This window comes from Haliotis rufescens, unplaced genomic scaffold (genome assembly GCF_023055435.1).
Source record: "Haliotis rufescens isolate VD_foot unplaced genomic scaffold, xgHalRufe1.0.p SCAF_5, whole genome shotgun sequence".
NCBI classification, from domain to species: domain Eukaryota; kingdom Metazoa; phylum Mollusca; class Gastropoda; order Lepetellida; family Haliotidae; genus Haliotis; species Haliotis rufescens.
Window position 1 is genome coordinate 35,441,126 of NW_025964223.1, and position 17,193 is coordinate 35,458,318.

The following is a 17,193-nucleotide window of genomic DNA, read 5'->3' on the forward strand; positions in this document are numbered from 1 at the left end:
AATGAGGAAATAGAACAGACTAGACGAAAACGTAAATCAGCCTTCAATAAAGCAAAACGCGACTACAAATATTTAAACATAGCCCACGAACTAAACCACCAGGTTCAAAAACTAGTCCAAATAGCCAAAAGTAGAGACTGGAAAAAATTCTGCGAAGGTATAAATAACCGTACAGATGCCAGAATGGTCTGGCGCAAAATCCACGCCATCAGAGGCTTAAAACGACATAAAAAAACAAAAAACATTGACAACTCAACCAACCCCGCCCAAAAAGCAAATAATCTCGCCAACCACTTTTCGTCCGTTAGCAGTAACACCAACTTCAGTAAAAAATTCCAAGATAAACTTAAAACAGAAAACAAACCCACAAAAGAACCAAACAATAACAATCTAGAAATAAATCAACCCTACACAATGGAGGAGCACCTCTACGTAATCCAAAACAGGAAAAAGGGCACAGCCCCAGGATTAGACCTAACTTCTTACCAAATAATTAAAAAACTCCCCCTAAAACTACTCCAGGCACTACTCAAACTATACAATCTCATCTACCTAAAGGTACCTACTCCCTGGAAACAGGCCCTAGTCATACCAATCCCTAAACCTAATAAACCAGCTAATCAAGCTAACTCATATAGACCAATATCCCTAACTTCAAACTTATGTAAAGTAATGGAATCAATGGCTAAAAATAGATTACAACATTACTTAACCCAAAATAACATCATAAACCCAGATCAAAGCGGTTTCACTCCTGGCCGCTCAACCCTAGATAACCTCGCCCGACTAGAACAAGATATTAGGACAGGACAGCTAAATAAACAATATACCACAGGCATCTTCTTAGACTTCTCTAAAGCTTTCGACATGGTATGGCACGATGGGCTAATACAAAAACTTTAAAAAATAGGACTCAAAGGTCAGATAATAAACTACATCCAGGACTTCCTAAACAATCGTAAAATAACCGTGGGTATAGACCAAACTCTATCGGACCAATGTCCCCTAGAAAATGGTACTCCACAGGGCAGTATCCTCAGCCCCACCCTCTTCAATATAATGATAAACGATCTATTCGAGGGCCTATCCCCTAAAGTAAACACATCAAAATTCGCGGATGATGGAGCCATCTGGATCCGCACTAAAAGCATGAACATGGTCCAAAATTTACTCCAAAAATCTCTTAATAAAATACAACAATGGGCTGACAAATGGGGCTTCTCCCTTAACTCAGAAAAAACAACAGGAATAGTATTCAAACATAAAAACATGAAACCCGCCTCCCCAATCCTCCAGCTAAACAATCAAACAATCAAATTTCAAAAACAAACCAAATTCTTAGGACTTATTTTCGATGAACATCTCACCTGGGATGCTCACATCCAAAACCTAACAACTAAATGCAGTAAAGACCTAAACACCCTAAGATGCCTAACTGGCTCTAACTGGGGAGCATCCAAAGATACCCTCCTCTCTCTCTCTACATGTCACTAATTAGATCAAAACTAGACTACGGCTGCGCCATATACAACACCCTAAACAACTCTCTATCTAAAAAACTTGACTCAATACAATATCAGGCTCTCAAACTAATTACACGCACCCAACATGGCACCTCCTACACCTCACTTCAGGCCTTAACAGGAGAAATGCCACTAAGTCTACGCAGGGAACAACTAAGCTTAAATTTCTGGGCCTCGTCCCAATCAAACCCTCTCATCCAAAACTTAATAAACCAAAACATCAGCCCCCAAAAACCAAGCTCTAGCTCGTAAACACCCCTTACTTACCCCAATATCCCAAAGAATAACAAACTACCTAAATGAACACCAAATTTAAAATCTTAAACAAAACTGCAAACAATCAAATATCTTCACCCCTAAACTTAAAATACCCAAAATAGACACAACACTAGCTAGCCAAATAAATAAACAAACCGACCCAAACATAGCTAAAACTACCACACTAGCATACATACACGAAAATTGGCCAAATTGGTGTCACATTTACACGGACGGATCCTCAGATCTGACCTCCAAACACACAGGTTTCGGAGTCCATACCACACAACCAACTAAAACCACACAATCCTTCCGACTCCCAAACTACCAATCAATATTCACGGCAGAACTAATGGGCATGGCCTCAGCCCTCCATAATCAAGAATCCAAAAACCACAAAAAAATCCTAATACTTACCGACTCCCTAAGTGGACTGCAAGCCCTCCAAAACAAAAATACCAAAAACCGACCTAAATTAATAAATCAAATACTTAAAAGCTCCAACGACCTAACTAAGGCAGGCAAACAAATAACCTTCTTGTGGATACCCGCCCACGTAGGAATATACGGTAATGAAAACGCTGATAAAGCAGCTAAACTATCCCTCAAAATCCCAGAAATAAGCTTAAACTTACCCATCTCAAAATCAGAAATTAAAAGTGTAAACAAGCAAAAAATCACAAAAAATGGCATAACCTATATCTAAACTCAATTAGCCAAATAAAAAAAGTGCTCAGCAAACCACTAACCAAACCAAAAATTCTCCATCCATCCCAAAAAATCGACAGAGTAATCACTAAACTCCAAACAGGACACACCAACCTAAATAACCACCTAAAATTTTTTAAAAAACACACTACAGGTAACTGCCCACACTGCAAACAACCAGAAACCCCAGAACACGCACTCATCCACTGCACACACTACCTAACACATCGAACCGCATTACAAACCACCCTCAATCTAAACAAGGCTCTAACTCTAGAAGCAATACTAAACCCACAAAATAAACTAGAAAACTTCAAGGCCTTAGGCGTATTCTTAATAAAAACGGAACTAATAAAACGCATCTAAAAACACAATAACCTACCAAATCAAAATCACATAAACAAACAAACATCCACCATACCCAGCTCCCTTAGTTCTCCTTCCCAAACCCATCGGCATCTATTCCAAATCGCACGTTAAATCTCCAAAGTAAGTAAGTAAGTAAGTAAGTCAAGTGCCGAACGTCCGAGCAATGACGACATTATCCAGTCAATTGTTGACAAACGCGAAGGCACTAGTCGAATGGATTCTGACGATGAGGAAATGCAAGATGGGATTGACTTCGTGGAACCAGCCCCACCCTCCTTTACCGATGCAAATAAGGCGCTTGAAACACTAAAGCTCTTCTTGAATACGCAAAAAGCAACAGACATGACTTTTTTTGACAGTTTGGCGGATCTGAACGATGCCGTTTCAGGAATGCAGTCAGCGAAACGAGGCCAAAGTAAAATCACAGACTACATTTCTCTTATGTAAATCAAAAAAATTTAATGATAAATATGTTTAAATTTGGTACATGTATTTGATAACAATCTTCAGAAAATGTTATGAACTTAATGTTATTAAATGAATGTTGTAAATTGATATCAGTTGAATGATCACTGCTAATACAAATCAATGCTGCAGTTACTTGTGTATTGTGTTTTGTCTTATCCAAGATGGCGGACGTTTCCAAGCGAAAACGTGTATAACGACAACGGATATAACGAACTGATTTCTCTGGTCCCTAGTAGTTCGTTATATCCGTGTTCTACTGTATTTTCTATGTCCATCCATACCTGAGAACCATTCATTCGTTTCAGATGGTGCAGTAGAAGGACCATGACGTCTGTATCATATGCTCTGACTGAAATCCTTGGCGATTCTAAGTCACTGTTGCTACTGCATGCATGAAATATCAATCTTGTATCTGCTTCTTCGTGGCCAGACTGTAGATGGGAAACAAGTGATCTGACAACTTGCCCACTGTAGGCTGTGAAAACATAGCACACACTGTCGATGGCAACATACAGTTCATGTTCTGACAATATTGAATTATATTCATCTTTTGCCCATTCTTCTACAAGAAACCTCAGGAGCGATCATTTGAAAGTTGGAGACCTCAACCTCAGTTGGAGAATTCTTTTGGTCTAATCTGGAGAGGACCTGTCACTAAGGCTTCAAATTCAGTCGGACCACGCATCTGCCGTTCAGTATCCTTAATGGATGGACTCTTGTATGTATCACACACAAACTCAACACGTTTGGCCATTCGACATAGCGCAATAAGCATTGTTTGGGCAATATCCTTGTACCTTAGAGGTACATTCGTGAGAGACTGTACAAAGAACATCCCATCAACAATGCATACATCAAGAGTGGCAGCTTGTGAGTGATCCTCGACCTTCTTTTCAAGACAGTACAGAAGCCTTGATTTGTCAGTCTTGTTGAGAGAGCCGTCTATGTGGGCAAAGTAAAGAGGTACTGGAGTCAAGGGATATTGAAAGACTTCTTGCAGGTTGATGTTTGAGGTTGTAGCTAGGTACAGTAGTCTTCCAAACAGATCACTTGTGCATTTCAGCTCATGTACCTTCTTATCTTTGGCTGTGCATGAAAGTTTCACAGCTCCATCAGCAAAATTTTTTACTTTACGTCTGGGAATAGGTTGTCAAACCGACGAGCATCACTGAAACAGCCATCTTGAAATTGCTTGTACCACTCAACAAGATCATTGGCTACTTCATCTCGTACAGCCTTTCCGGAACTGATACAATAGAGGTTGGAGTTGGGACATGCTTCACTGAATGGATTCAAACTATTTTCTATTGCATTGAGAAGTTTCTCAACATCCTCGTGATCTCTCACAACCCGAGATAGCCTTTGCTCATGAGAAGTTTCATCTTTTCTGTCAAGGCCAGCCATCTCAAGAAGACCTGACACAACTGCGCTTCTTAAAGAGCGAGTTATCATCCATCTTGTGCGAGCAGACTCTGATTGTATGAACGATGAAATTCCTGTCATCCTTGAAGCCGCATCAGCATTGACAGTTTGCTCAAGTGCCATATCAACTGGTACTCTGGAGAAAGAATTTGTGCTTCTCTTTATTGAAAGTCCTCCATTTTCTAGCATCTCTTTTGCTCCCGGGTGCGTGATATCTATGTTCAGTAGATTCAAGTGATACAAGGTCATCCATCTTGAATAATTTGGACGATTCATAGCAAAGAAAGTTTAACACATCCGTCCAAGGCAGTACACAAAAAGGTTGAAGTCACACGTCCTGCAGGCCCTGCTAAACATCAGATAGAGGTTTACAAGATCGATATAGATGATCCAGAACTGAGCAGTTTTCCCATGAGCCCCATTCCTTGTCTCCTCTGAATAGGCATCATATGTGACAAGGATTCTTTGAATTGCATTCTTTTCCAAAGCCAGTTTGACAGACTCTGATGTTGGATTGACGCCGACTTCACTCACCAGTTGCTTCATGTCATCACAACAATTCCAGGGTGCTTGTCAAGGAAGGACTGAAAATGTAGTTTCCAGAACGTGAGGGCTAGTATTGGATGAAGGCGTTTGCATCTATTGTAATGTCTATCACTGATAAATCCCTTGAGTGATCCACCAGCAAGAACACCAGTCTCGGTCAAGAGGTATGGTCCCCCAGATCCATCCAGGAGGTATCCCAAAACAAGCAAAAAAAGTCATAGATATATGGAAAGCTCCAAAGCAAATGAACACGTTGTCATAGGTGGGTTTTTCTTGTGCCTGTATCTGCAATGCAAGTTTGGCTACAGCCAAATCATAAGTGGCAAGTGCCATGTTTTCCCCACAGGCTTTTGCAACTTCTTGAGATATCCTCAGTGTTTTAGCAACCACATTCAGTTGTGTTGGGGGCTCTGTTATGTTTTTCAAATACCCAATTCTTTGTTGTGGTAGATAGTCCTCAGACCATTGTGCATTCCATCCTATCCACATTGGGTTTGCTGATTCCATGAATAACCCATCATCCAGAGCATGTCCATGTGCCTTAAGTGTACATAATTTGTAGGCTCCTCATCTTCGGATAATGGATACTCAAACCTTGGAATCCTAGGCTTCTTCATGTAGGGCTGGATGTAAGATTGTTCTCCGTGGAATGATCTCTTTCTTCTTCCTGCTTTAAAAGATGTATGTGTTGGAACATCTTCAGGTGTAACTGGGGCTGTTGGAATATCCTGGTAACATAAACCGACTGTGTCATGAAGTGTCCAAGCACCTGACAGAGTTTCTGTGTTCTCATCATAATTGTCCCATGCTGTGCCAGTGTGAAGTCCGGGTGAGTGAAGAAGACCATCTGGAAGTGGTGATTCAGTTTGTGATACAGATGTTGCCATCTCCGTTTCCAACATTTCAGCCATGTGATACCCTACACAGTGTCCAAAATGATTCAAAATCTCAATTACTTTCCTGCTGCCAGTGATACTTTTAAGCCCAAGTGCAAGATTTAGATGTTTACCTGGTTTGATAGTTCCATTTGAAGTATTGTACAGAACGTCATCTGCTGATGACCTGATGCATCTCTCAGCCTTGACACTAGGTGGATCTTTTGGCCTTGGAGAGCCTGTATACAATGTTCTAAAGAATCGCATTAAATCACAGGAGGGTTGCCATTACCCTTTCCTATAACTTGTGCTGACAAGGGCAATGATAGATCCTTTGACTCATCTCTCATCCTCATTATTTCCTGCCTCAGAATAAAAGCTGCGTCCACTACACATGCAGAATTGGACTTTGCTTGTGCCTCAGCATACAAGACCGCATCTTCATTTGATAGACCTGAAGAAAAAATTACTTTTCCTTTTCTGATGGAGGATTTGGTACTCTTTATTTCATTCTTGTACTTGTTCAGTAATTTAGCTTCCACCTTCTGTGCACTGTATTTAGATTTAACTCCCAAGTAATGTCACATATTGTTTATGCAGAGATGTGAGGTATTCAGCACCATTTTTAACAATAATTTCTTGTTCAACATAGAGTGACAATGTCTTGAAGGCTGTCTCATGTGCATTGTTGGTCAGGTTTTCTTTGCTTTCTTTGCTTTGCTCCATAGATGCTCCATGATTGATGGATATATTTTCTGCTCTTTTGAGGTAAAGCCTACGACAAGAATGGTGATATTTTACTTCCTTCGATTTGAAATCTACGTCACAAATTTGAGCAAGTAGCGTTTGGTCACACAGGGTTTTAGCAGCAGATTTTATTTTTTCTTCAGCATCAAAACTCTCGCATCTTCCAAGTGTTTCTCTATGATTCCCAACACGCTTTGAAACAGCTTTGCAGAAAATGCACACATTTTCAAATACCCCAGAGGAAGTACAAGCAATACCAGGCAATTTTGAACGTAGTAAAACAGATGCATTTTTTTGGTGCTCAGTTATCTCTTTTGGAATAGCTGTGAAATTTTTGTAGCAGATGATATGATATCCAAAGGACAGTTCAATGGCATCTAGAGTTCTCACATATTCACATGCTTTATGGTATTTTGATGAAGAAAACTTGTTCAGACGAAGGTTGGCAGCATTTTGTATTTGTTGCCAAGACTCACTGTCAAACTGTTTGACTGGTTCTTTTGAATGTTGACCCAGATGCAGAATACATTTGAGATTTTGATCATCCATTCTTCATATTTAAGTGCCTCTGCAGTCAATGAATGGTGTTGCTACTACACAACATCTAAAAAACAAACAAATTGCTTTATAAATGATTAATCAAACTTGAATAGCCCCAAACTAATACAACAACTGCTCCCTGGAAATACTTGTAATTAAGAGTAGTCTCCCTTGATAGCCTTTACTTTTTGCAGGAGCTTTATGACTGATCACAAAACTTTATACTGTTGAACTGGTGATGATATTTTCTGTGGATCATTACACAACTTATGACAAACAGTGTAAAAGATACTGATAAGGGTATTTACAACAACTCACCCTTTCCATCCTGCTGTCTACAATGATTCCAGCATGGCGGCCATCTTGGCATCAGGGACCAGTCATTGCACTTGATTGAAATTATTTACTAAAAACTTCATTAGAAAGGTTAATTGATTAACTCTATTCAAATCTGGTCCTTTTTATTACATTAATTGTACTTGAACTGTCTGAAATGTCACAGTTTATGATTTTAGGATGGAGTTATCTCCCTTTACCAAAAATAAATCATTCTGACTCCTTTGAAAAAAAACTCTGAATCTTTATGAATAATCATTTGAATTATTGAAAATGAATAATATTGTTTCAATAATGTTGGGCTTGTAAAGCAAAATTACTGAGAAAATTAAAACCTCATATTACAGGTGAGGTGAGGTGAAATGGGGTTTAACGTCGCGTCCAAGATTATTGCACTTATATGGCGACGTGTATGTGTGTGTGTGTGGCTGCTTGTACTAGTCCGGACTGATGCCGATTTATAGTGCTAGCACACTGAGATACCATGCCGCAGTTTAACATGAATACACAGTATACTGACTCCGAACCGACCAGTCCTTGTTTTAGCCCATTAATGCCGAGCGCCAGACAGGGTAACAACAAGTACCATCTTTTAACGTCTTTTAGTATGACGCGGCTGGGGATCGAACCCCGGACCTTCCGCTCTCCGGGCGGACGCTCTACCATAAATATTATGATATTTCCTATCACAGATAAGACATTTTGATATAGTGGGTGCAAAATTGTGTTCTTTTATAAAGTATATGCTCATACCTTCACTTCAATACCCAACTAACTTTAGTCATTCTCAATTTTTATTAAACTTATCGCATTTTCCTTAATCACGTGCACTAAAAAAAATAATTGCTGAGTCATGCCTTTAGTAGCATACTGTGAGGAAATGGTCAAGATACAATTTGTAAGAAATTGATTTTTCGAAAATATACTCAATCTTCTTCATGATGCACATTTCAAACCTTTTGGACCTCTGAGGTAAATAAATTCCATGCTATCTCTTGGACTATAAGCCTAGCTAGGGTTAGGCTGGGTGCTCCGGGGCACCTAGACAACAACCACTACCACTATGTGCTGACCTGGCACATAGTGTCTTTTGTATGTATATATCTACATGTATGGAGTAAAACTGTATATACCGCAAGCCATCGTCTCCAAGTTGTCACTTCCTACTGAGAACCATACGTCGGCCCCTTGCACATACGAGTGTGCAAATTATTCATTAATCAACGTCAGACCACACGCTTTGTTAGTACTTTTGACAGTCTCGTCATTCCGAACTGTGTGCCTTTTGTGGTTTAAATGACTTTCTCTAATGAAGAATCAATTAATAACAAATATAATCACAATACTGCACTCCTTTGGTATTGAGAACAATAGTGTACTCACAAATGTTCTGAATTAAATGAATTAAATGTTAAATTGTGAGGTTAGCATACCTTTGTTGAGTCCACAGTATCATCCGCTTGTCCATTTGTGAAGAGGAGCAATTATTATTTCGTTGTGCACATTTTTGTTTTGTTTCTTCGTATATTCGATAGGTCTTTATCAAACATAGCCAGAACCAGTAATGATAGTTGTATGTGCATGTGTAACACTTTATATACTGTTTATGTATTAATTTAGAACTTGACTTTCAAAATGACATTCATCTTAAACTGACCTCTTCGGTCGTTCATCGATTTTAGGCTAAACTTTAATAATATCCTTTGTTATCTTTGTTCTCTATTAAGAATCTTGCAATTTAATTAGTTAATCGGTACGATATGACGAAACAATACATTTCAATGTAGATCCCGAAATCAAGTGATTCATGACCTCGAATATTGATTCGTCATATAATCAGTATTGACCTGTCACGTGATGAATATTGACTCGTCTGCTTAAAAGACAAGATGGCGTCTGGTACGAACATTTCACAAAACAGTGAACGTATTAAAGATTTCATAAACTATAAAGTGAATTTCGGTATAACAAAACGAGTGATTACAATTGACGAGGTAACCTTGTTTCCGCAGATTGACCTCGTCAAGAGTAATTATTTGTATAATACAGACATGATATTTGCAAACGGTGATATGCGTTTGTGTTGTATAAAGCTAATATTAATGAAATTAACAATGGAAATAAAACATTGCACAATTTGACAATATGGGGAGAGGGATAACATATTGATAAACAATTTTTTTATAAAGGTTATGTCGAATATAAACACTGCCATCTCATCATAAGACGTGTCGACTCTTTTGGAAATACCAAATGGCTTGGTTGATAATACTAATAATACATTGTGGTTCATTTCCCAATCAATGAAAATTGAGCGAAATTTACGATTGTATTTGCTTCTTTTTACTTATAATCCAATTTGTGCGAGGCTAGAGGATTACTTTTGTTATAATTCCAGTCTGCTATGTGTAAATTATCACATCATTATATATTCTGCCGGAAGCAAAATCAAGCAGAAAATCTAATTTTGGTTCGTTCTACTATGGGGCTGGATACGTCGGCAGTTTGAGGGTCTGGCCGCTACTCTATTATAAACAAGGATGAGTTAGCACTCGAATCCCATTTCTTGATATCAGGCTCTAACATCTTCTGCCCGTCGTCGAGTAAGAGTGTGCATTGATGCCGCAACCCAAACACTCTTGTACTTTTTGTATCTTTTTGATATTACCTTGAAGGTTTAAGAATAACTAACAGCCAAGATATATATGCTGATACTGCTATGTATCAGTAATCGTTGTATCTTTTTGATATTACCGTGGAGGTTTAAGAATAACTACCAGCCAAGTTATATATGCTGGTACTGCTATGTATCAGTAATCGTTGTATCTTTTTGATATTACCTTGAAGGTTTAAGAATAACTACCAGCCAAGATATATATGCTGGTACTGCTATGTATCAGTAATCGTTGTATCTTTTTGATATTAACTTGGAGGTTTAAGAATAACTACCAGCCAAGATATATATGCTGGTACTGCTATGTATCAGTAATCGTTGTATCTTTTTGATATTACCGTGGAGGTTTAAGAATAACTACCAGCCAAGATATATATGCTGGTTCTGCTATGTATCAGAAATCGATGTATCTTTTTGATATTACCGTGGAGGTTTAAGAATAACTACCAGCCAAGATATATATGCTGGTACTGCTATGTATCAGTAATCGTTGTATCTTTTTGATATTACCTTGGAGGTTTAAGAATAACTACCAGCCAAGATATATATGCTGGTTCTGCTATGTATCAGAAATCGTTGTATCTTTTTGATATTACCGTGGAGGTTTAAGAATAACTACCAGCCAAGATATATATGCTGGTACTGCTATGTATCAGTAATCGTTGTATCTTTTTGATATTACCTTGAAGGTTTAAGAATAACTACCAGCCAAGTTATATATGCTGGTACTGCTATGTATCAGTAATCGTTGTATCTTTTTGATATTACCGTGGAGGTTTAAGAATAACTACCAGCCAAGTTATATATGTTGGTACTGCTATGCGGCAGTAATCGTTGTATCTTTTTTATATTACTGCTATTTGGCAGTAATCGTTGTATCGTTTTATTAAGAGTAACTACCAGCCAAAATATATATGCTGGTACTGTTTCCAGACATGTACAGTGAAACCTTCATGACATTCGTGAGTGCACTGACATATATTGTGGGGCCTGTTACTTATTGCTGTTGCTACATATTTAACCCATTGTAATGCTTTGTGTGATTGTAAACTTAAAATTATCTGTTTCTTTATAATTTGTTACTCATTGAACTTGTGTGGTCATTTACTGATTTTAAAGTATAGATTTCCGGGTTACCTTTGCGTTTCAGTTTGAAAATTCCATATATTTGACAGTGATTATATACTTGTATTTAATTGAATAACAGAGGGGTTTGAATGGCTAGAAACATTACTCTCCAAGAGGAAGCTTTATACAGGTATCATTTATTGATAATAAACTACTTATCGGTACATCCATCAAACACATAACAAGTAACCATGTCTTGTTGATATCAAATTACAAATAGTAGCCATGCACCGTAGAATATAGTTGATGTTTTATTGTGTACCAATCCCTTGAGCCAATACAAGCAGCTGAAGAAAGATCCAACCCGCTATCTCCAAAGAGAAAAGAAAGTTCTGCTGACAGAACTCTTAGACAACATAGAGATCGGCCACGCCCTACATAAGAAGTGACTTTTCCCATCCCCAACCACTTTATACCAGAGCAACCACCAATATCCATAAATATCCCGTTAAAGCCCGCCTCCTCGTCTGGTCAAGACACACCTTGCCTGCCCCCTAGCCCCCTAGGGGAATCCGCCAAGTCCTTCATAATTGATTCAACAGTATTCTGCATAAAGATCAGCATTATCAACCAGCCTGGTATCCTCATCAGCTACGGTGTGGTTGACCTCTATACCAACATACCCACAGACGAAGCCCTATCCATCGTCAGAAAAAGAATAGACGAAATCCACGCTACCCTGGGTACTCACCTCTCCACAGACAGCATTATCCGACTCATCCACTTCTGCATCAGATCCACTTACTTTAGCTGTTAAGACAAGATCTGACAACCCATGGCCTCCCCATGGGATATCCTCTCTCCCCCATCATCACTGAGATTTACAGATCTCAGATCTTGAAGATAGAAAGACCTCCAGACATGACCCCGATCTATTGGTACAGAAATATCGGCGACACATTTGTCATTCTAAAGCAAGATGATGATCCAAACATCCTCCTCAACCACCTTAATGCCCAACATCCACGCATGCAGTTCACCACGAAAAAAGCAACTGACAACTAGCTACCTTTCCTTGATGTTAGAGTCCAGAAAAGTCCAACAAACTGCAAATCGCAAACCCATCCATACTGACCAGTACCTTCACCACTCAGCTAACCATCCCCAAGAAGTCAAGAGAGGTATTATAGCCACCCTAGCTTGATGAGTCTAGAACATCTGCTCCATGCCAGAACAGATTGAAGCTGAACTACATCACCCACGACATGTCTTCATAACCTACTACTACCCGCCAGACTAGTAGACCAGACCATCAACGCCACCCTCAACCCTAGAGAGAAGACAGCTCCATTTGTCATCAGCCTGACCTACATAGTTACAGCCGCCTTCTTAAACACCAAGCCAACATCGATGTAGTGTTCCAGAGAGGTAAAACTATCCAGAACATTATTAACTTGGTATTTTTTTCTATAACGCTAGTTTCCAGACTGACTGCTCAAAAGCGCTCTTGAAGCTCGCACAGTTGGTATGGCCGTATATATTTTGCTGAACAAGTGTGTCTTCAGATGTTTTTTGAAACTGTTAAGTTCACTGAGCATTCTGAGTTCTTTGGGCAAGGCGTTCCAAAGAAGAGGACCAGCCCTTGCAAAGCAGCGATCCCCGTAGGAGATTGTTCTTGATGGTGGCACTTCAAGCAACGATTGATCACAAGATCGTAGGGTTCTTGTTGGCTGGTATTGTATGATGAGATCCTCCAGGTAGCTTGGCGCAAGACCATGCTGTGCCTTGAACACAAGAACGAGAACCTTGAACCGTATTCTCTGTTCTACTTTAAGCCAGTGTAGACCTTTGAGAATCGGTGTGATGTGCTCACAGCATTTGGCTCTTGTGATCAGTATGGCAGCAGGGTTTTGTACCCGCTGAAGCTTTTGGATCAGGTGTTTTGGTAATCCTACCAGGAGGGCATTGCAGTAGTCAAGGTGTGATAGCATGCACGCTTGTACAATAGTAGTGGCTGTCTTAGTGTTAAGATAGCGTCGCACTTGACTGATGTTCCTGATGTTAAGAAATGCTTTTTTGCAGACTTTGTTGATGTGTGCCTTGTAGGTCAGGTTTGAATCAAAGATAACCCCAAGGTTTCTTGCTTGGTTGCTTGGCTCAATAACAATTCCGTCGATGTTGAACTCTGGTATTGTCAACCTGTGTTTTGATGCCTTCGAGGTGATGATGACAAGTTCAGTTTTGTCACTGTTTAATTTGAGAAAATTGATTCTCATCCATATTTTGATATCGGCTACACACCAAGGGAAGAGGTGTAGATTGTGAATAGCACAGGTCCCAACACTGAACCTTGGGGAACGCCGTATTTTAGCTCGACCTTTTTAGATGTTGTGCTTTTCAGTTGAACAGATTGGAATCGCCCGGAGAGATATGACTGCATCCACGCGAGATCATTTCCTGTTATTCCAAACCTGTCCTCTAATGTTGATAGAAGTATGGATTGGTCTATAGTGTCAAAGGCGGCTGATAAGTCAAGGAGAACTAATATAGCCGCTCCTTTTGATTCCACTTCTTGTAGGAGATCGTTCTGCACTTTAACAAGTGCAGTCTCAGCACTATGAAAGCGCCTATATGCAGACTGCATATCCTCCATATTTCCAGTACTTTGGACATGATCAACGAGCTGGTTTACTACTATCCTTTCCAAAACTTTGGAAATGAAGGATAAGTTTGACTCAGGTCGATAGTTGTTCAAGATCTCATGATCTAATTGAGGCTTCTTCAAGATTGGCGAAATCAGAGCCATGCTCCAAGCCAACAGCAGACCTTCAAAAACACTAGATCATCCCACCGGTGCAGTTTACCACGTTATATATGATTGTGGTGAATCATATCGTGGAGAAACATTAAGTCCTCTCCAAATTAGAAATAATGAACATCAACCCTCAGTACAGAAGAAAGAAATCACCCATCTCTAACCATATCCAAGCCAATCCAGATTACAACATTCATTGGAACAACATCAACGTATTCAACAAACACCATACCAACTACAAGATCAGGAAACGCCTAGAACACATCCACATCAAAAGATCCCAACCAGTCATGAACAGAGATCAAGTCATTACATCCTAACCGCCTCCCTTCAGCTCATCACTAAACAATCTTAGTCTCGGTTCCATTGTCCATTGTATATATATCTTAATCCTTCTCAACCTAATACTGGCTTCCAAGCTGTATGATCATGCCAATCACTGTATTGTTTTACTATTTTGCCGTGTTAATTCTATTTGTACATCATGAGGCTTCATACGTCTGCCCTATCTGTCGTTTCAACATCTGTCTGTCATCATTCAACTTTGTGAAAACATCAACATGTATATAACCTTCCTACTTCACATTTCTGTTCATGACTTGCTTGATAACGGAGTTAGTATCTGGGCCATTTCTTAAAAACTGTCATTTCTTGTCCAAATGCAAGATATCTGATATGCACAGGCTAACATCAATAACCAGAAACAAGACATGAAGACAATTTGCATCCGGATACCTTCAGGAAATTTCTTGGTAGTTTTCAGACAATTTTTGTATGTGTTTCACACTTAAGTGAACAAAATGCACCAGCCAGTAAAATAGGTAATGAGAACAGAAATTGGTTGTCCACAAATACAAAATTAAACTTTTTCAAATTCTCTAAAGTCTCTTGAAACAAATCCTTCCCAAAGCCGTAATGATTTATGTTGCATGATATCATGAAAGGCATATAACAGCAAAAAAACGTTGATTTTCCACCTGGATTCATTATTTTTTGTGACAGTTATCTTGTCCAAAGTAGTGTCCAAACAAATAGTGTTCAATAGACATTTCAACAAATAAAGATTAAAAGGCAAAGAAAAAATGAATGATCATATATTTTGACTCCTTACTTGTTGCATGGATATCTGAATAATATTTAACTTTCTGTGTCAATAAACACTATGTACACTACAATGTGGAATTTAATAACAGCACAGACACATTTCAGTGACGCAAAGACATTTTAGGATTTTCTTTATCATGTTGACACAAATGATCAACAGTTATTCATTTTACTCGCCCTACTGTTTTACATAATTAATGAGTGAGTGAGTGAGTATGGTTTTACGCCGCTTTTAGCAATATTCCAGCAATATCACGGCGGGGGACACCAGAAATGGGCTTCACACATTGTACCCATGTCGGGAATCGAACCCGGGTCTTCGGCGTGACGAGCGAACGCTTTAACCACTAGGCTACCCGACCGCCCCTTTTACATAATTAAGAAAAGTAACATATTTAGTAACTTTAAAGGAAAGTAATGTTACATGATCACTTCAAATACAAGTAACTTTGACAGCACAGAAACTTAACAGTAACAGCACAGACATCATTTGGAGTTTAATAGAGATTTTGAGAAACTTTTTTAAGACATTGAAATATTGAACAAAACTATCTTTTGGGCTTTTCTCAGTTACAAGAAAATCTGAATATTATTAACTTTTCGGGTCAATAAACACTGTATACACTCATTAGCGGATTTATTTGGTAACAGCCCGTATTTAAAAAGTAACAGCAGAGACACAGTTTAATGCCTTACGATTAATATGCAATGATGATACAAATGGTAAAAAAACTTTCACAAAAAAAAAGATCTTTAGAAATTCAACAATTTGTTAGTTTTCAAGTGCCACAAATGTTATAGGTTCAGAAATGATTGGTAATATATTTTTCCCTTCAGTCCTAACAATGGCAATTTCTGCTGCTGAAAATGACTATTGTGTTGAGCCTTCTTTTCTTTTTCTTTTCTTTTTTTGGGTGGGGGGTATTTGGTACACAATTTGTGGCAAACAATAACCGGTGTTTATAGATACTGGTACACATGAATGACATTATTAATGATTTACGGAATGTTACCACACAAGCTATCATTTGGTAACCGTTGAAATATGTTATCAGACTTTGTCTATGCTGTTACTGCTGAACTTTTGAAAGTTGGCTGTTCTCATTTCCTTACAGTTTCTTACTTGGAGTAAGCAAAAATAACCTAAAGGAATGTTATTAAGGTTTTGGCTATAGTTTCTGATCAGATTCCATGTTCAAGATAAGCAATTCCGTATAATATTTGGTATTCAAATTTAGCTTGTCTGTGCTGTTACCAAGCCTCACGTTTTTATGTAATTAGTGTCTCATACAAATTAAACCTGACACTTTGATATGTAAATTCATTGAGTTTCGCTGATATTTTTTACTACCATTGCCTCTGAAACTACCAAACGCAGAAATAGGTATAGGTTTGGCAAATTTTGTTTTTCCTGTTACCGTGTTGTCTGTCCTGTTACCGTGAATGTCTTTCCTGTCACCAGGTTTATGCCATCTCAAAAGTTGGTTATTGGTTCAACCCAGCTGACAAAGATGTACATAATTCATAGAATAAGTGTGGTAAGTATCTTTTCCGTATAGCATAATGATAGTCCCATTTCAATGTAATCCGCAGACAAGTTTATCGTATATCTTTATGCATATAATTTCATAGTATGCATATATTTACAGTCTAATAATTGAATAAAGCCAACAAATGTAAATTCACTATTATTGATCTTTGAACTATGCCTTAACACAACAACCATACCAAAAGATCTAT

General features: G+C 38.6%; 1 protein-coding gene across 1 annotated transcript; it reads right to left on the reverse strand.

The window, feature by feature from the left end:
* Positions 1-13,009: 13,009 nt before the first annotated feature.
* Positions 13,010-13,810, reverse strand: LOC125373274. The gene has a single exon (XM_048384273.1). It carries the CDS (start codon positions 13,808-13,810, stop codon positions 13,010-13,012), a length of 801 nt encoding a protein of 266 aa, XP_048240230.1.
* Between the last annotated feature and the right edge of the window lie 3,383 nt (positions 13,811-17,193).

Excerpts from the sequence above, each read along its gene's own strand:
- LOC125373274 (XM_048384273.1), bottom strand. The coding sequence starts at position 13,810 with ATGAGAATCAATTTTCTCAAATTAAACAGTGACAAAACTGAACTTGTC.